Source organism: Nycticebus coucang, chromosome 17 (genome assembly GCF_027406575.1).
Source record: "Nycticebus coucang isolate mNycCou1 chromosome 17, mNycCou1.pri, whole genome shotgun sequence".
In the NCBI taxonomy this organism is placed as follows: Eukaryota; Metazoa; Chordata; class Mammalia; order Primates; family Lorisidae; genus Nycticebus; species Nycticebus coucang.
The window spans coordinates 17854340-17875882 of NC_069796.1; the positions used below are offsets into that span (position 1 = coordinate 17854340).

At 38.5% G+C, this 21543-nt stretch overlaps 1 protein-coding gene across 2 annotated transcripts in view; it reads right to left on the reverse strand.

The window, feature by feature from the left end:
• Positions 1 to 637: 637 nt before the first annotated feature.
• Positions 638 to 21543, reverse strand: part of DTWD2 (DTW domain containing 2) — a 124418-nt gene continuing 103512 nt past the window's right edge. For both annotated transcript variants that reach the window (XM_053566718.1, XM_053566717.1), the window contains one exon: positions 638 to 2036. In XM_053566718.1, coding sequence (XP_053422693.1) covers positions 1866 to 2036 — 171 coding nt within the window. In that variant the 3' untranslated portion in view covers positions 638 to 1865. The remainder of the gene's footprint in view (positions 2037 to 21543) is intronic.

Consider the following 21543-nt stretch of genomic DNA (forward strand, 5'->3'; position numbering starts at 1 on the left):
CTATAACCCAGCTACAACTTAACAATAGGGGGAAGTGGGAAAGGGGGGGTGGGTAGAGGGAGGGGAATCGGTGGGATCACACCTGTGGTGCATATTACAGGGGTATTTGCGAAACTTGGTAAATGTAGAATATAAATGTTTTGGCACAGTAACTGAGATAACGCCGGAAAGGCTATGTTAACCACTGGGATAAAAATGTGTCAAATGGTTTATGAAGTGAGTGTATGATGCCCCATAATCATATCATTGTATACACTTATGATTTAATAAAAAAATTAAAAAAATAAAAAATAAAAAATAAAACTTATTCTCAAAAAAATCAATTCATATTAAAATAAAATGTTGAGATATAAATGGTGTCTTATGTAGGAATATTCTTCTTAAAATAATAATAATGACTAAGGGAAATTTATACAGTTTAATTTAATGTAAAAACAATTACCTTGAGATGATTTTAGCCCATTTGTTAAGAAACTATTACACATTATTACTGTTATATCATCTCAATTATACCAAATAATCATTTGATATTAGGTATTTTAAATTATAAATCTGCTAAATTGTTGTTAAATCCAAAAATAAGTCAACAATACAAGACAGGAATCTAACTTTTAATATTTTAAAATATTTCCTGCGTAGTTTCCCCAAATAGTATCATTTTAACTGTGACCAGCATTGTAGCTTTTTAATAAGGGTCTAATCCACGGCAATAATAAACAAATAATAAACATTAAAACTGTCAAAAACAACCTCTGGTGGATGCTCATGTTTCTCACATACACACAAAAATTTTATCAAGCTTACATACAAATACATGTTTAGCTTTTCCTTACAACTTAACACCAAATACAGGAAACTCTAGAAATCACAAAAAAGACCAAAACAAAGTCCCCATTTCTTATGAAAATTTGCATATAACTGCAGTCGATTTAAGTTGGATATAAATATACATTACATACATGTTTCTTCTTTGGTACAAAATCTTAGTAAACATGTTCCCAACTGGGCAGGGGGAATTTGTTCTCTCAAATTAAGTTTTTTCCCATTAAAAAAGATTTAAATTAAATAGGACTACTTACAGAAATATGTTCTCAAAATAACAGCTGTATTATATTTTACCTATTTTCTACATAAAAACTTCAATAACAGCAGTTTACTACAATCAATAAACTATTTGATGAATATTCAAAAAACTTATACAGATGAATACAACAAAAAAATCAAAACTTATCCAGGTTAATTACAAATGAAAATTTATGTGATTTCAAAATTACATGCACCTCTTTAAAAATTATGGAAATCAACAGAAACTTAAATCACGTAAGCTGAGGTCAAGTTTAGCCCCTAAAGAATACTTACAGTTTCTTTATTCTTTTATACTATTTTATAAAATAAATAAGTTGAATCTAAACTATTTTCTTTTGCTGCTTATTTTAAACTATAAAGTTCAGGTACGTGATTGTAAATTGACATAGGTCTATTATTGCTCCACACCTAATAATCCATAAACATTAACAGAAATAATACTGTTCCAATTACAACAACTTCCTTCCATTTTATACTAAAAACCTCTAACCCAGCTCAACAAGTAACCATATTTTAAATTATGGATTTAAAAAAATGTCTTAGAGGCACATTTTTAAAAACAAATACAGTCTGACATTTTTTTGCTGAGTCAGTGAAGTTTTTTGTTGTTATTATTTTGTTGTTGTTATTTTGATGGCTATTTGGTTTACTTCTTTCTTCTGGGGAGATCTGGCTCTCTTCTTTAGAGAGCCAAAAACCCATAGACCTAAACTGAATGAACACTTAACTGGGTATTGTCAGATGAAATCAGGTCAACTAGCACCATAAGAACAATTGTGCTAAATTTTAACGCTATTCATTAACAGTTCCATTTTCCTGAGTTTACGTTTGTTCTTTGGCAATGGCTTAGGATATAATCCATTTTTCAGAAGGTGTTCCTTGCTGAGGCGTATTTGAGCACCATGCTGGAGCTGGAAAGAACATAAAGCTCGAAGAGGGCGAAGCAAAGTCTGTTAAGAAAAAAAGAGATACTAAAAAAGGTTATCTGTGACACATCATGATATTCTATCTACACTTCACCTTCAGAAACAGGGATTACTATGTTTCTTTTTATTATTATTGTCTTTTAACTATGAAAAATAGGACACTCAAATAATTATTTCTAGATAAATAATATCTTTAAATTCATACCTTACTTACCACATTAAGGAATACCAGTAAACAGGCACAAATACTTTACCTTCCACAAGAAGCTTATATATAATATATATATTTTTAAGACTTGATTACTGATTTTCCATATATGCAATAAAATCTGTACTTATTTTCATACATTAATTTATCCAAACACCATGAAAAATCGATGCCATTACAATAATCTGTAACAAGCAGTCTAACAGAAACCTTCAGATACAAAGATAAGCACACCAAATTAATTAATTCCATTTCAATCACAAATTGATGCAAGCTTACTGTCACCTGACAACAACAGATCATGGAAACAATGAGTAAGTACTTCTCTCTCACTAGTCCATGGACCACATACAAACTAGATACCATGTGCCTGTCTACATGCAAATATCTATAGGGCCAAGCATGTAATGTAAATATGTAAACCGGGTGGACCTATAAGCTAACAGAATAGTTGATGTTATAATACAAATGGAGTACATGCCCTACCTAAAGTTATTCCAATTCAAAAAAACATGCCAGGCACCCAACCTTGGGTCATGCCTGTAATCCCAGCACTCTGGGAGACCAAGGCAGAAAGACAGCTTGAGCTCAGGAGTTCAAAATCAGCCTGAGCAAGAATGAGATGCCATCTCTACGAAAAATAGAAAAACAACTTGATAGGCGCTAAGGCAGGCGTCTGTAGTCTCAACTACCTGACAGACTGAGACAGGAGGATCGCTTGAGCCTAGGAGTTGCTGTGTGCAGGCTCACTTCACAGCACCTTAGCCTGGGCAACAAAGTGAAAGAGTGTCTCAGAAAAAAAAAAAAAAAAAAAAAGCAGTAACACAATACCAGTGTTTTAAACACATTTTGAGTCAGATTTTTTCCTTGGGCCTGAAATCCCTGATCTAAAGCTTTTAAATAAGAAAAGCACAGAACTGTAACTAAGCAGACTATTAAGAGCACAAAAGATGAATAGATTTAACTACAAAATTTTCACAATGTCTATGTGAAAAATTACTCCCCCACTTATATAATTTAACTGGTAGAAATCAATAGCTTTTTTTTTTTTTTTTTTTTTGTAGAGACAGAGTCTCACTTTATGGCCGTCGGTAGAGTGCCGTGGCCTCACACAGCTCACAGCAACCTCCAACTCCTGGGCTTAGGCGATTCTCCTGCCTCAGCCTCCCGAGTAGCTGGGACTACAGGCGCCCACCACAACGCCCGGCTATTTTTTGGTTGCAGTTCGGCCGGGGCCAGGTTTGAACCCGCCACCCTCGGTATATGGGGCCGGCGCCCTACCGACTGAGCCACAGGCGCCGCCCAGAAATCGATAGCTTTTATTTAAATAAACTCTCACAAACTGTGGCAGTCACTACTAGTTGCTTCTCCATATTCATTCTTTCCTTCCTTATTAAAAGAATCTGGCTCGGCGCCTATGGCTCAAGCCATTAAGGCACCAGCCACATATACCAGAGCTGGCGGGTCCCAGGCCTGCCAAACAACAATGACAGCTATAATCAAAAAATAGCTGGGTATTGTGCCAGGAGACTGTAGTCCCAGCTACTTGGGAGACTGAGGCAAGAGAATTGCTTAAGCCCAGGAGTTGGAGGTTGCTGTGAGCTGTGATGCCACAGCACTCCACCCAGGGCGGCAGCTTGAGGCTCTGTCTCAAAAAAAAAAAAAAAAAGAAGAATCCAAATGTTATTCAAGGAGTGAATGAGTCCAGCCAGTATAATATTACATAGACTAATGCCTATCTGTCTATCCAATGAGGTGCAAGAAGTGGTTGGGTAAGGCTTTCCAAGATACTCTTTAAAGGGGGACAGACTTAGCAGGAATAGGCTTTTTGTCCTTTCTTCCTGCTTGGAACATGATTGTTGGAGGTGGGTCAACCACTATGTCACTACAAAAAACATGAAGATGAAAGCCAAATACACAAGATGATGGAGAGAAAGACAGAAGAAATGTGGTTCCATGATGTCCTTTTCAAGCTGCAGTCTCTCAACACAGGACCACCTATGTCAACATTACTTATTTAAAGGAGAAAAAGAAATCCCCATGAGATCTAACCATTGCAGTAAGGGCTCTGTTACATGTAGCCAAACCAACTCCTAACTGGTAAACAGCAATTAAAAAAAAAAAAAGACAAACATCTTCAAAAAGCTCTGTATAATATTACATACAGAAATCTCCTTAGGTATGTTCTGTTAATTTATTTTAATGAAGAAAACAAGAAAGGAAATGAAGAAATAACAATCTATGACTTTGCCCACTTTACAGTCAGCCCAGTATTCTGACTGGATTCTGAAACATCACACCTGGGAAAAATACCTAGAAATACATATGGACTGAGACAACTGAAGATTCTACCGATATTTAATGTCATTAATTTACATTTAGAAGAAAATTAATATTCCTATGATCCAGGGCTTCCAACTTTTACATCCTAAAGATAAGATTTTATCAATTTACTGAGGTAACAAGAGAATGAATCTTGAAGGTAGATCTGGCTTAGATCCCCACCCCATCTCCGTAGTAGTCATTGGGGCTGTTCACAGACACGCCAGTTTTCTTTCATGAAACATAATCAGATCGCATTTTCTACCCCCCTTTGAAGTTAGGCGTGGCCATATAACTTGCTTTGGTTACTGAAATGTGAGCACAATATGTTCCATGTTTGGGCAGAAGTATGAAAACTAGTCTTGGAGTCACCACTTTCCCTGATGACAGTGGAAGGATGTACCTAGATAGCGCCTTCACCAGGCCAAGTGCCTCGGTGACTGCAGTGAACAGAGTCCTATGCACAATGCCCTAGACAAACAGCATAAGGGAGGCATAAACTTTTGTCACATTATGCCATTTCAATCTAGAGTTTTACAATACTGCAGTCTAGCCTAATGTTGTATATCTTTTTGTCTATGACAGTTTTCAAAGAACCATTACTATTAATACCAACCATCGGTGTTGAGTACAGCTATGAGACACTTAGGCTACAGCACAAGGCTTTGCCATGTTTATTTTAAAAGGTTTATTAGCTAAAACTTCATAAGTAGAAAAGGTTTTATAATAAAAAGGATCCCCAAGTCAAAGGCTTCCAAGGTATGAAAAGTCCAGGTAAATACTGGAAAAGTCCAGTAGCTAATGAAAGTCACCAACTTTCAGTTCACAATTCCTTTTGTCAATCTATAGGCAATATCAGCCAGGCAAAGAAGGGCAAAAGGATTACCTTTTTTGGAATGCCTGTGTTGACAACTGTGGCAATTACCACACATTAACTCACTCAATTCCCAGAATGCATTGAGGTAACTATTTTTTGTGTATTACAGATAAGAAAAAAGCACAAAGAGATTACGTGAGCTGCCCATTGGCAAAAAGTGACAACACTTAAGTAATGAAGTTGTAATTCAAACCTACTTGAAAAAGTCCATGTCATGCTACTTCCTAATAGCTATACTTTCATACCTGGTAGTACTCGGGTACTTGGAAAATTGCTTTAGAATTAACAGTTGACAATAAATCCACAGATTTACATTCACATTCTGGGCCCAAGTGCTCATTCGAAGGAGATGACCCCATTCTATACCTCTACAGAATGAACACAAGTGAAAATTTACAACTCTCCGCCATCACCTTAAGGTTTTAATACATGCAGAATGCTCCTAATAAATGGTTACTAGGAAAAAACGTATGTTATAGTTTTCCTTCCCAGGAAAAGAAGAAATCACTTAGGTTTAGAGCAGACAGTTAAGTGTTTTTCACAAACATGCCACCTTTTTATTGTAACTAAACTCGCATAGGCAGGACTTGGGGTTCTGCCACTGAGAAAGCAGACTTTACTACAAATGGAGCGGGGCCCATTTTTGCCTTCTAAGCAACTTGGGGTGTTTATTATGCATTTCTTCTGCTCCTGATCCTATCAACTATCTCATCGGCACCTCTCAAATCACAAGCTTGATTGTCAAACATCCTTTTTTACACTCCTGGCCGCTAGAGTATGATAATTCCTGGCAAGCAAAGCAAGCAGAATGAGAGGTCTAATCCCAACCTCATTATTACTTTGGGATTTTATGTTTAATATAATTCTTATATAACAATAACAAAAGCTAAAAAAAAAAAAAGCCATTTAATGGCGGCCGAGTAACACCTTCACTGCAGCTGGGAACAGCGAGTCTGGGGAGACAAGACTCCAGGCATCTCTGGCCGGTGGGATCTTCCTATAATCATCCCTTTGAGGATACAAGGAGCCAACAAGGGACCTCTGGACCCCAAGAGGAGGACAAAAACAGTGAAAAACTGGCAAGTGGTTGCGTGTGTTCCATCGACCTAATCACGCCGGCAACCGTAAGTACAAGTAGCAGTGAGACTGCAAACCGGAAACACCTTACCTGTGAACTGTTTCGGTGTTCTTGGACTTGGCACTCAGTTGAACGCCTTGGCTTGAGCAGGAGTGTGGAGAACTTTGGGCCTTGTCTGGGGCCCCAGACTGAGCCATGGAGCTGGGCGCAGGAAGCCACTGTGAAAGAACTGCCCCGGCAATCTCCACCCTCAGGGTCTCAGAGCAAGGATTGGGCGGGTCAAAGTAAACTACTAACTGAGCAGCCTAAAGGTAGGGACTGAGCTGCCATACAGCCTTAATCCTTAGGGGCAGAGTGAGATGGTTTTGGCACACTGGAGCCTTGGGCTGTTGCCCTGGGTAGAGTGCCATGATGTCACAGCTCATAGCAACCTCAAACTCCTGGGCTTGGCACCACCCAGACCTCCATAAGAGCTGTGCAGCGACCCCCAACTGGTGACCCACACCCACCGGGATTCCAGATTCCCTGACCAGTAACTGCGGGAGCCAGGCAACCCTGCATCCTCCCTTATGTGTCCTCCCAGCTTCCACACTAGCCCGTTCATCTGGAAAGGGACTCTGGTAGCTGCGTGCCCTTTGGAGCCCTCCCTGCCACTGAACAGAGCTCTTCTCCTGGCCACAGACTGCTGGAGTCTTGGGCTCTCTGTGCCAAAGTCATTGGGCGCCTGGCACTCCCAGAACCGTGCACACCACCCCCAGCCCTGTTCCTGGATCCGGGTGTGTCACAAATCAGAGCTGCTTCCACAACCAGAACTCCCTAGCTAGAGCAGCCCCAGAGGAACTACACAGGGTCACTCCCTACAAAGATCCAGCAACAATAGAGTGATCCTGCTGGGGTCTAATCTGAGGGCAGCCAGAGGCAACGGTGAAAAACAATCATGAGGCGAAATCAACAGAAAAACTTTGGCAATATGAATAATCAGACTAGATCAACTCCCCCAAAGATCAATGGGGCAGAAACAGCACAAGACCCCATGCACAAACAAATAGCTGAGATGTCAGAAATTGAATTCAGGATCTGGATAGCAAATAAGATCAAATTAGAATTCCAAAAGTTATCTCAAGAATTCAAATGATTCAAAGACCAAATGACAAAAGATTTCAACAAATTGAGACAAGAGGTTGCATCCCTCAAAGATCTGAGAACCACAGTAGAATCCCTCAGTAACAGAATGGAGCAAGCAGAAGAAAGGATTTCTGACATTGAAGACAAAGCTTTCGAAAGCTCTCAAACCCTCAAAGAAGAAGAGAAATGGAGAGCAAAAACAGACCACTCTCTCAGAGAGCTCTCGGAAAATTTGAAGAAAACCAATATTCGTCTTATAGGGATCCCCGAAAGTGACAAAGTGGCTTCACAAGGCACACAGTCTCTTCTCCAGGAGATTATGAAGGAGAACTTTCCAGACATGCCAAGAGATTCTGAAATTCAGATAACAGACAGTTTCAGAACTCCAGCACCACTCAACCCAAATAAGACATCCCCCAGACATATCAGAATCAATTTCACTAAAGTTAACATGAAGGAGAAAATTCTGAAAGCTGCCAGACGAAAGAAACCATTACCTAAAAGGGGAAGAATATCAGAATAACTGCAGATCTCTCTGCTGAAACCTTTCAAGCTAGAAGAGGATGGTCATCGAATTTAATCTCCTAAAACAAAATAACTTTCAACCCAGGATCCTGTACCCAGCTAAACTGAGCTTCATTTATGACGGAGAAATTAAATACTTCAACGACATTCACATGTTGAAGAAATTTGCCACAACTAAACCAGCTCTCCAGGACATTCTTAGACCTATCCTCCATAAAGACCAGCACAATTCTCCACCACAAAAGTACACCCACCCAAAAAATTTTTGATCAAATTCCAACTTCCACAGTCACAAAAGGATTAAAAATGTCCACTGGTCTCACAAAAGGCTTATCAATACTCTCAATTAATGTGAATGGTTTAAATTGTCCTCTAAAGAGGCATAGCTTGGCGGACTGGATACAAAAACTCAAGCCAGATATCTGCTGCATCCAAGAATCGCATCTTACATTAAAAGACAGATATACACTCAAGGTGAAGGGATGGTCATCTATATTCGAGGCAAATGGAAAGCAGAAAAAACAACGCATTACAATTCTGTTCGCAGACGCAATAGGCTTTAAACCAACCAAAATAATTAAGGATAAAGATGGATACTTCATATTTGTTAAAGGTAATACTCAATATGATGAGATCTCAATTATTAATATTTATGCACCCATCCACAATGTACCTCAATTTATAAGAGAAATTCTAAAAGACATGAGCAACTCAATTTCCTCCACTTCCATAGTAGTTGGAGATTTTAACACCCCTTTAGCAGTCCTGGATAGATCCTCCAAAAAGAAGCTAAGCAAAGAAATTTTAGATTTAAACTCAACCATTCAACATCTGGACTTAACAGAAATCTACAGAACATTTCACCCCCAAAAAAATGAATACACATTCTTCTCATCAGCCCACGGAACGTACTCCAAAATCAACCATATCCTAGGCCACAAATCTAACCTCAGAAAATTTAAAAAAATAGAAATTATTCCTTGCATCTTCTCAGAGCATCATGGAATAAAAGTTGAACTCAATAACAACAGGAACCTGCATACCCATACAAAAACATGGAAGCTAAACAACCTTATGCTGAAGGATATATGGGTTATAGACGAGATTAAGACGGAAATCACCATATTTTTGGAACAAAACAACAATCAAGACACGAATTACCAGAACCTTTGGGATACTGCAAAGGCAGTCCTAAGAGGGAAATTTATAGCACTGCAAGCCTTCCTCAAGAAAACAGAAAGAGAGGAAGTCAATAACTTAATGGAACATCTCAAGCAACTGGAGAAAGAAAAACACTTCAACCCCAAACGCAGCAGAAGAAAAGATATAACCAAAATCAGAGCAGAATTAAATGAAATTGAAAACAAAAGAATTATACAATAGATCAGTAAATCCAAAAGCTGGTTTTTTGAAAAGATCAATAAAATAGATAAACCTTTGGCCAACCTAACCAGGAAAAAAAGAGTAAAATCTCTAATTTCATCAATCAGAAATGGTAATGATGAAATAACAACAGACCCCTCAGAAATTCAAAAAATCCTTAACAAATACTACAAGAAACTCTACTCTCACAAATATGAAAATCTGAAAGAAGTCAACCAATACCTGGAAGCACACCACCTACCAAGACTTAGCCGGAACGAAGTGGAAATGTTGAACAGGTCTATATCAAGTTCTGAAATAGCATCAACTATACAAAATCTCCCTGAAAAGAAAAGCCCAGGACCAGATCGCTTTACGTCAGAATTCTACCAAACATTTAAAGAAGAACTAGTACCTATACTACTAAACCTTTTCCACAATATAGAAAAAGAAGGAATATTACCCAGCACATTCTATGAAGCAAACATCACCTTGATCCCCAAACCAGGGAAAGACCCAACATGAAAAGAAAATTACAGACCAATATCACTAATGAATATAGATGCTAAAATACTCAATAAGATCCTAACAAACAGAATCCAACAACACATCAAAAAAATTATACACCATGACCAAGTCGGATTTATCCAAGGGTCTCAAGGCTGGTTCAATGTACGTAAATCTATAAATGTAATTCAACACATAAACAAACTTAAAAATAAAGACCATATGATTCTTTCAATTGATGCATAAAAAGCTTTTGATAATATCCAGCATCCCTTCATGACCAGAGCACTTAAGAAAATTGATGAAGGAGGCGGAGCAAGATGGCAGCCGAGTAACAGCTTCCTTGCATCTGGGCACCGTGAGTCTGGGGAGATAGGATTCCAGGCATCTCTGGCTGGTGGGAACTGCCTATCATCACTCCTAAGAGGATACAGGGAGTCAGCGAGAGACTTCTGGGCCCCAAGAGGAGGACTAAAACAGTGGAAAACCAGCAAGTGGTCGCGTGTGTTCAATCCGTCTAAACCCGCCCACAACTGTAAGTTCAGTAGCAGCGAGACTGCAAACCAGAAAGGCTTTACCTGTGAACTGTTTTGATGTCCTTGGGCTTGGCACTGAGTTGAACTGCCCTGGGGAAGGCCTGAGCGGGAGTGCGGAGAACTTTGGCCGTTGTCCAGGGCCTCAGTCTGAGCCGCTGAGCCAGACGGAGCTAATAGGGTTTCGCGGTGGGTCACACGGAACCATTGCCAGTGATCTGCCCCGGCAAGCTCCGCCCTCAGGGTTGCAGAGCTAGAAACGGGTGGGAGCTTGTAACCAGCAACCAAGTAGCCTAAGGGTGGGGTCGGAGCCGACTTGCAGCCCTAACCCTCAGGGGCAGAGTGAGACCGGATTTGGCACACTGGGTAAGCGGATAGCCACTTCAGCAGTGATTCCAGCGAGAAAGCTGGGAAAGCTTCTGCTCAGCAAGTTTACAAGTTCAAAGTGCCTTTTAAGTGGGCTGAAGAGAGATTTAGGGTGTCTACCTGCTGGGGTTTGAGAAATCAGCAGCCTCCAGTCGTATCAGAACTGTGACTAACATCTCATACCCCAGAAGACCACATGTTGCCCAGACAATATTCAATAACATATACAAACTGCTTTGTTTTTGGTTGTGTATTTTTTTCTTTTTTTTTTTTGTTTGGTTGTTTTTTTTGTTTGTTTGTTTATTTTGACGGTGTTCATGTTCTTTTGCTTTTTAATTTCAATCTTTTCCATACAGATCCCTTTTTCTTTCCCAACTTTTCTAGTTTAATTATAATTTCAAATTGTTGCCTTTTTTAATAACTACAACTTCATTTTTGCTAGTGTTTCTACCGCTATCATTTGGTTTTTCACCCAATTGTATCCCCGTAAAGTTTTCTGTTTGCTTGTTTTGGTTTGATTTATAGCATTTTTGTCTTTCCTCTCTACTTGGTGGAGGTGGGGTACTGTGTCTGATCAGATTAGCAAAGAGCTGCTGACCTCAAGGGAACCACACAACCGGGCACTCCCAGAAGGTGGGGTTTTTTAAGGTTGTGTCAAAGTACCCTACTGTACACCTATATTGCCCTGTCTCCCTCTTTCTGTACCTCTCTTCTTTTTGTCAATATTCCTTTTACCCACCCTCTCTCCTTTCTCTATCTTTCTTTTTTTTCCTATCACTCGGTCCTCCTTTCTTTCATCCCTTTTTTGCTCCTCAACCTTCTCACCCTTCTGGTCCTGTAACCCTTAGTCCACAGGCACAAGAACTTAAAGAGCAAGAGGAAGTGAAAGGAAAATTAGGGCAAGGAAACAGATAAAAGAAATCACTCATGAGGAAGAATCAGCAGAAAACTCCAGGCAACATGAAGAACCAGTCCAGAACAACCCCGCCAAGGGACCATGAGGTAACTACTGCAGAGGATTCCACCTATACAGAAATGTTAGGAATGACAGAAAGGGAATTTAGAATACACATGATGGAAACAATGAAGGAAACTGCTAATAAAGTGGAAAATAACCACAAGGAAATCCAAAAACAGAATCAAATCAGAGATGAACGATATGAAGAATATAAAAAGGATATAGCAGAGCTGAAGGAATGAAACAGTCAATCAGGGAACTTAAAGATGCAATGGAAAGTATCAGCAATAGGTTAGACCATGCAGAAGAAAGAATTTCAGAGGTAGAAGACAAAGTTTTTGAGATAACTCAGATAGTAAAAGAGGCAGAAAAGAAGAGAGAGAAAGCAGAACGTTCACTGTCAGAATTATGGGACTTTATGAAGCGTTCCAACATACGAGTTATAGGGATCCCATTAGGGGAAGAAGAACGCCCCAAAGGAATGGAAGCCATACTAGAGAATATTATAAATGAAAATTTCCCAAACATCACCAAAGATTCTGACACACTGCTATCAGAGGGACATCGGACCCCAGGTCGCCTCAACTCTAACCGAGCTTCTCCAAGACACATTGTGATGAACCTGTCCAAAGTCAAGACAAAAGAAAAGATTCTGCAAGCTGCCAGGAATAAGCGCCAGTTGACCTACAGGGGCAAATCCATCAGAGTGACCGCAGACTTCTCTAATGAAACTTTCCAAGCAAGAAGACAATGGTCATCTACCTTTAATCGACTTAAACAGAACAATTTCCAGCCCAGAATTCTGTACCCTGCTAAGCTAAGCTTCAAAACTGACGGAGAAATCAAATCATTTACGGATATACAAACATTGAGGAAATTCGCCACAACAAGACCAGCTCTACAGGAAATACTTCAACCTGTTCTGCACACTGACCACCACAATGGATCAGCAGCAAAGTAAGAACTCAGAAATCAAAGGACAGAACCTAACCTCCACACTGATGCAAAAGATAAAACTAAGCAATGGACTCTCACCAAATAAGACGAATAGAATACTACCACACTTATCAATTATCTCCATAAATGTTAATGGCTTGAATTCCCCCCTGAAGAGACATAGATTGGTTGACTGGATTAAAAAACACAAGCCATCCATTCGCTGTCTGCAAGAAACACACCTGGCTTCAAAAGACAAATTAAAGCTCCGAGTCAAGGGTTGGAAGACAATTTTTCAGGCAAATGGAATTCAGAAGAAAAGAGGAGTTGCAATCTTATTTTCAGATACACGTGGATTTAAAGCAACTAAAGTCAAAAAAGACAAAGATGGTCACTTTATATTGGTCAAGGGAAAAATACAACAAGAAGACATTTCAATTCTAAATATTTATGCACCCAATTTAAATGCTCCCAGATTCTTGAAGCAGACCTTACTCACTCTGAGCAATATGATATCTGATAATACCATCATAACAGGGGAGTTTAACACACCTCTCACAGAGCTGGACAGATCCTCTAAACAGAAATTAAACAAAGATACAAGAGATTTAAATGAGACCTTAGACCAACTATGCTTGATAGACGCATATAGAATACTCCACCCCAAAGACAAAGAATATACATTCTTCTCATCACCCCATGGAACATTCTCCAAAATTGATCATATCCTGGGACACAAAACAAATATCAACAGAATCAAAAGAATTGAAATTTTACCTTGTATCTTCTCAGACCATAAGGCACTAAAGGTGGAACTCAACTCTAACAAAAATGCTCGACCCCACCCAAAGGCATGTAAATTAAACAATCTTCTGTTAAATAACAGATGGGTGCAGTAAGAAATAAAACAGGAAATCATTAACTTCCTTGAGCATAACAACGATGAAGACACAAGCTACCAAAACCTCTGGGATACTGCAAAAGCAGTTTTGACAAGAAAATTCATCCCTTTAGACGCCTACATTCGAAAAACAGAAAGAGAGCACATCAACAATCTCACAAGAGATCTTCTGGAATTGGAAAAGGAAGAACAATCTAAGCCTAAACTCAGTAGAAGAAAAGAAATATCCAAAATCAAATCAGAGATCAATGAAATTGAAAACAAAAGAATCATTCAGAAAATTAATGAAACAAGGAGTTGGTTTTTTGAAAAAATAAATAAAATAGATAAACCATTGGCCAGATTAACTAGAAATAGAAAAGTAAAATCTCTAGTAACCTCAATCAGAAATGATAAAGGGGAAATAACAACTGATCCCACAGAGATACAAGAGATCATCTCTGAATACTACCAGAAACTCTATGCCCAGAAATTTGACAATGTGAAGGAAATGGATCAATATTTGGAATCACACCCTCTCCCTAGACTTAGCCAGGAAGAAATAGAGCTCCTGAACAGACCAATTTCAAGCACTGAGATCAAAGAAACAATAAAAAAGCTTCCAACTAAAAAATGCCCCGGTCCAGATGGCTTCACTCTAGAATTCTATCAAACCTTCAAGGAAGAGCTTATTCCTGTACTGCAGAAATTATTCCAAAAAACTGAGGAAGAAGGAATCTTCCCCAACACATTCTATGAAGCAAACATCACCCTGATACCAAAACCAGGAAAAGACCCAAACAAAAAGGAGAATTTCAGACCAATCTCACTCATGAATATAGACGGAAAAATTCTCAACAAAATCCTAGCCAATAGATTACAGCTTATCATCAAAAAAGTCATTCATCATGATCAAGTAGGCTTCATCCCAGGGATGCAAGGCTGGTTTAACATACGCAAGTCCATAAACGTTATCCACCATATTAACAGAGGCAAAAATAAAGATCACATGATCCTCTCAATAGATGCAGAAAAAGCATTTGATAAAATCCAGCATCCTTTTCTAATTAGAACACTGAAGAGTATAGGCATAGGTGGCACATTTCTAAAAGTGATTGAAGCTATCTATGACAAACCCACAGCCAATATTTTACTGAATGGAGTAAAACTGAAAGCTTTTCGTCTTAGAACTGGAACCAGACAAGGTTGTCCTCTGTCACCTTTACTATTCAACGTAGTGCTGGAAGTTCTAGCCAATACAATTAGGCAAGACAAGGAAATAAAGGGAATCCAAATGGGAGCAGAGGAGGTCAAACTCTCCCTCTTTGCTGACGACATGATCTTATACTTAGAGAACCCCAAAGACTCAACCACAAGACTCCTAGAAGTCATCAAAAAATACACTAATGTTTCAGGATATAAAATCAATGTCCACAAGTCAGTAGCCTTTGTATACACCAATAACAGTCAAGATGAGAAGCTAATTAAGGACACAACTCCCTTCACCATAGTTTCAAAGAAAATGAAATACCTAGGAATATACCTAACGAAGGAGGTGAAGGACCTCTATAAAGAAAACTATGAACTCCTCAGAAAGGAAATAGCAGAGGATATTAACAAATGGAAGAACATACCATGCTCATGGCTGGGAAGAATCAACATTGTTAAAATGTCTATACTTCCCAAAGCAATCTACCTATTCAAGCTATTCCTATCAAAGTACCTACATCGTACTTTCAAGATTTGGAAAAAATGATTCTGTGTTTTGTATGGAACCGGAAAAAACCCCGTATAGCTAAGGCAGTTCTTAGTAACAAAAATAAAGCTGGGGGCATCAGCATACCAGATTTTTGTCTGTACTACAAAGCCATAGTGGTCAAGACAGCATGGTACTGGCACAAAAACAGAGACATAGACACTTGGAATCGAATTGAACACCAAGAAATGAAACTAACATCTTACAACCACCTAATCTTCGATAAACCAAACAAGAACTTACCTTGGGGGAAAGACTCCCTATTCAATAAATGGTGTTGGGAGAACTGGATGTCTACATGTAAAAGACTAAAACTGGACCCACACCTTTCTCCACTCACAAAAATTGACTCAAGATGGATAAAGGACTTAAATTTAAGGCATGAAACAATAAAAATCCTCAAAGAAAGCATAGGAAAAACACTGGAAGATATTGGCCTGGGGGAAGACTTCATGAAGAAGACTGCCATGGCAATTGCAACAACAACAAAAGTAAACAAATGGGACTACATTAAACTGAAAAGCTTCTGTACAGCTAAGGAGACAATAACCAAAGCAAAGAGACAACCCACACAATGGGAAAGGATATTTGCATATTTTCAATCAGACAAAAGCTTGATAACCAGGATCTATAGAGAACTCAAATTAATCCACATGAAAAAAGCCAACAATCCCGTATATCAATGGGCAAGAGACATGAATAGAACTTTCTCTAAAGACGACAGACGAATGGCTAACAAACACATGAAAAAATGTTCATCATCTCTATTTATTAGAGAAATGCAAATCAAAACATCCCTGAGATATCATCTAACCCCAGTAAGAAAGGCCCACATCACAAAATCTCAAAACTGCAGATGCTGGCGTGGATGTGGAGAGAAGGGAACACTTTAACACTGCTGGTGGGACTGCAAACTAGTACAACCTTTCTGGAAGGAAGTATGGAGAAACCTCAAAGCACTCAACCTAGACCTCCCATTCGATCCTGCAATCCCATTACTGGGCATCTACCCAGAAGGAAAAAAATCCTTTTATCATAAGGACACTTGTACTAGACTGTTTATTGCAGCTCAATTTACAATTGCCAAAATGTGGAAACAGCCTAAATGCCCACCAACCCAGAAATGGATTAACAAGCTGTGGTATATGTATACCATGGAATACTATTCAGCCATTAAAAAAAATGGAGACTTTACATCCTTCGTATTAACCTGGATGGAAGTGGAAGACATTTTTCTTAGTAAAGCATCACAAGAATGGAGAAGCATGAATCCTATGTACTCAATCTTGATATGAGGACAATTAATGACAATTAAGGTTATGGGGGGGGGAAGCAGAAAGAGGGATGGAGGGAGGGGGTGGGGCCTTAGTGTGTGTCACACTTTATGGGGGCAAGACATGATTGCAAGAGGGACTTTACCTAACAATTGCAATCAGTGTAACTGGCTTATTGTACCCTCAATGAATCCCCAACAATAAAAAAAAAAAAGAGGAAAAAAAAATAAATAAAAAAAATAAAAATGAAAAAAAAAAAAAAGAAAATTAATATAGATGGGGACATTTCTTAAACTAATAGAGGTCATCTACAGCAAACCCACAGCCAATATCATATTGAACGCAGTTAAATTGAAATCATTTCCACTTAGATCAGGAACCAGGCAAGGTTGCCCATTGTCTCCATTGCTCTTTAACATTGTAATGGAAGTTTTAGCCATTGCAATTAGGGAAGAAAAGGCGATCAAGGGTATCCACATAGAGTCAGAAGAGATCAAACTTTCAGTCTTCGCAGATGATATGATCGTATATCTGGAAAACACTAGGAATTCTAGTATAAAACTTTTAGAAGTGATCAAGGAATATAGCAATGTCTCAGGCTACAAAATCAACACCCATAAATCTGTAGCCTTTATATATACCAACAATAACCAAGCCGAACAAACAGTCAAGTCACTTCTTTCACAGTAGTGCCAAAGAAGATGAAATATTTGGGAGTATACCCAACAAAGGACGTGAAAGATCTCTACAAAGAGAACTACGAAACTCTAAGAAAAGAAATAGCTGAAGATGTTAACAGATGGAAAAACATACCATGCTCATGGCTGGGAAGAATCAACATTGTTAAAATGTCCATACTGCCCAAAGCAATATATAACTTTAATGCAATTCCTATTAAAGCTCCACTGTCATACTTTAAAGATCTTGGAAAAATAATGCTTTGTTTTATATAGAATCAGAAATAACCTCAAATAGCCAAAACATTACTGAGCAATAAAAACAAAGCAGGAGGAATCATGCTACCAGACCTGAGACTGTACTATAAATCCATAGAGATCAAAACAGCATGGTACTAGCACAAAAGCAGAGAAGTAGATGTCTGGAACAGAATAGAAAACCAAGAGATGGATCCAGCTACTTACCATTATTTGATCTTTGACAAGCCAATTAAAAACATTCAGTGGGGAAAAGATTCCCTATTTAACAAATGGTGCTGGATAAACTGCCTGGCAACCTGTAGAAGACTGAAACTGGACCCACACCTTTCACCATTAACTAAGACAGACTCTCACTGGATAAAAGATTTAAACTTAAGACATGAAACTATAAAAATACTTGAAGAAAGTGCAGGGAAAACTCTTGAAGGAATCGGCCTGGGTGAATATTTTATGAGGAGGACTCCCCAGGCAATTGAAGCAGTATCAAAAATACACTACTGGGACCTGATCAAACTAAAAAGCTTCTGCACAGCCAAGAACATAGTGAGTAAAGCAAGCAGACAGCCCTCAGAATGGGAGAAAATATTTGCAAGTTGTACCTCCGATAAAAGTCTAATAACCAGAATCCAGAGAACTCAAATGTATTAACAAGAAAAGAACACGTGACCCCATCTCAGGGTGGGCAAGGGACTTGAAGAAAAACTTCTCTAAAGAAGACGGATGCACATCTACAAACACATGAAAAAAAGCTCACCATCCTTAATCATCAGAGAAATGCAAATCAAAACTACTCTGAGATATCACCTAACCCCAGGAAGAGTAGCCCACATAACAAAATCCCAAAACCAGAAATGTTGGCGTGGATGTGGAGGAAAGGGCACACTTCTACACTGCTGGTGGGAATGCCCACTAATACGTTCCTTCTGGAAGGATGTTTGGAGAATACTTAGAGACCTAAAAATAGACCTGCCATTCGATCCTATAATTCCTTTACTAGGTTTATACCCAGAAGACCAAAAGTCACAATATAACAAAGACATCTGTACCAGAATGTTTATTGCAGCCCAATTCATAATCGCTAAGTCATGGAAGAAGCCCAAGTGCCCATCGACCCACGAATGGACCAGCAAATTGTGGTACATGTATACCATGGAATACTATGCAGCCTTAAAGATGGAGACTTTACCTCTTTCATGTTTACATGAATGGAGCTGGAACATATTCTTCGTAGCAAAGTAACTCAAGAATGGAAGAAAACGTATCCAATGTACTCAGCCCTACTATGAAGCTAAATTATAGCTTTCACATGAAGACTATAACCCAACTATAGCACAAGACTATGGGGAAAGGGCCAAGGAAGGGGAAGGGAGGGGGGCGGTTTTGGTGGAGGGAGGGTAATGGGTGGGGCCACATCTATGGTGCATCTTAAAATGGGTACAGGCGATTGCACTAATGTACACAGCTATGATTTAACAATAAAATTAAAAAAAAATAACACATAAACTTGGAAAAAAATAAAAGAAAGAAAAGAAAAAGCTTCTTGTCCCAGACAACTTTAAAAGAACTCATTTAATACTTGTAGAATCCAAAATAATAAAATAGAACCCCAAACATTCTGGGCTAACAGTTTTCCTACTATGGTGGCACATTAATTAATCCAGAACAAAATCTTACAAACTGGAGAGGGGGAGCTGCAACAGATTAGCAATAGTACAAACTCTGTCCCTAACTCCATTACTCTACGACTGCTCTCCCAGTAACTACCACTATTACCACCAGTAAAGCTTCCATTTAGGATTGCAGTAAAGATCCAATTCCAGTTGTGGGAGTATAAGAACCATGGAACAGTGATTTTCAACCGGTGTGCCACAAAATTTTTTAAGTATCATTAATTAAATTATTTTCAAAAGAAATTCAAAGCACAGTAAGTATATTCTTTTTTTTTAATCGATGTAATTTAAGTGTGCCATGAAAGTTTAACTATAGGTTCAAGTGTGCCGTGAGATAAAAAAGGTTGAAAACACTGCCATAGAGGATTATTCCCAGAACTCAAAAGGGGAAAAAAGCAAGTTCCAAATTTATACCCAAGAAAATATTGTATTTTTCCCTCAAAATTTGAACTTCTGTGTTGTGGTATATATATACCATGGAATGCTATTCAGCCATAAAAAAAGATGAAGACTTTACATCTTTTATGTTTACACGGATGGAGTTGAAACACATTCATCTTAGTAAAGTATCACAAGAATGGAAAAATAAATATCCAACATACTCAATACTAATATGAAACCAATATATAAACAATTACATGCTCATATGAACAATAAAATACAAGTATAGTCTAGTAAGGAGGGAGGACAAGCAGCAGGAGGTTGGGCACTTGGCAGCATCTCACCTACTGTGCACAAAGCGTGGGTGTGTATCACGCCCCCTAGTGGAGGAGCTCTGTTACAACTGGAACTTTACCTTGGAAGTGAGAAAAATGTTATCTAAAAATTTGTACCCCTGTATTAATTTGAAATAAAAAAATAAAATACTGAAAAAATATTTTTGAACTTGTAATGAGTCCTTAGTCTAAATGTTGTCTGATCCTAGAATTCTGTATCAACAAGAAGGGAAATACAGAGACTATACAGAAAGCAAGTTTATTTTTTGTTATTGTTGCAATTTGGCTGGGGCCGGGTTCAAATCCATCACCCTCAGCATATGGGGTCGGTGCCCTACTCAGTGAGCCACAGGTGCCACCCCAGAAAGCCAGTTTAAACAACAGCACTGAGTTTCACTTTCTTTTAGGATACCTATAAAAAAGAGTATCTTTTTTTCTCAAGAATGTTCAGGGAAAGGGCCAGGTATGGTGGCTCACACCAGTAATCCTGGCCCAGGCAAGAGGATTGCTTCAGCTCAAGAATTCAAGACAAGCCTGAGCAAGAGCAAGACCTCATCTCTAGGGGAAAAAAAAAAAAAAAAAATGTACAGAATGATGGTGAATAAACAAAACAGAAAGAGAAGTAGAGGGATATATTATATAAAGTGCTATGTTGATGGCCAAGTATATGAGAATAGGTGATCAGAGGAGAAGGAAAAGAATCCAGGAACACACCCAGGTCATTTACTATAGGGATGCAGGGTCCCTTGTGAATTCTTTCTCAAATATAGAGAACAGAAAAAATGAAAGCATCTTAAACCCAAAACAAAATCTACTCACACATATACACACTCAAGAAAAACCTACTTATGAAAGCCCACTTCATTCAAAAGGAGAAAGAACTCTAATTCGCATTTTCCACACTTTATATAGAAGAAAGGAAAAAAGCAATTCAAGGCTTTCCTCTGGCATTCTTTACCACTCTTTACTCCTGAGACCCTTTTGTCTCTTCAGAATTAACATCTTGGTAACCAATCCAGTTACATTCAACTGACTTTTACCCATCATGAAATTTCCTTCATGGCCAAGGCATACCTGTATAATAGTAACCATAGTGTATAATAAAAGAAAAAGAAAGCAAGCAGTGTGCATGTGGGGGCGGAGGGCATCAGAGGGAGTTATAAACTCCATGCAGTTATGTTCATTATCCTGTGACTTTTCTTCTTGAGTTGTATTTATCAAAATTTTTCAGTGATTAAAAAGACTTAACAATTTAAGTTTTATTTCACTATTTTCTCTTTTGCTACAAATAGTTTCTTACATGTTCCCAAAAGACTGAGATACTGGTAAGCTTGTTAAAATATTATTTTTTATTGGAGATTATTAATTATATATGATATCATCATGCTGTTGTGGAAATTAAATAAGATGCTAATTGTAGGTTATAACCTAATTCTGTAGACATTCTTCTCAAAAAAAAAAGTCTTTTTTACACTCTAAGCAAGGTCAGTATGATAAACA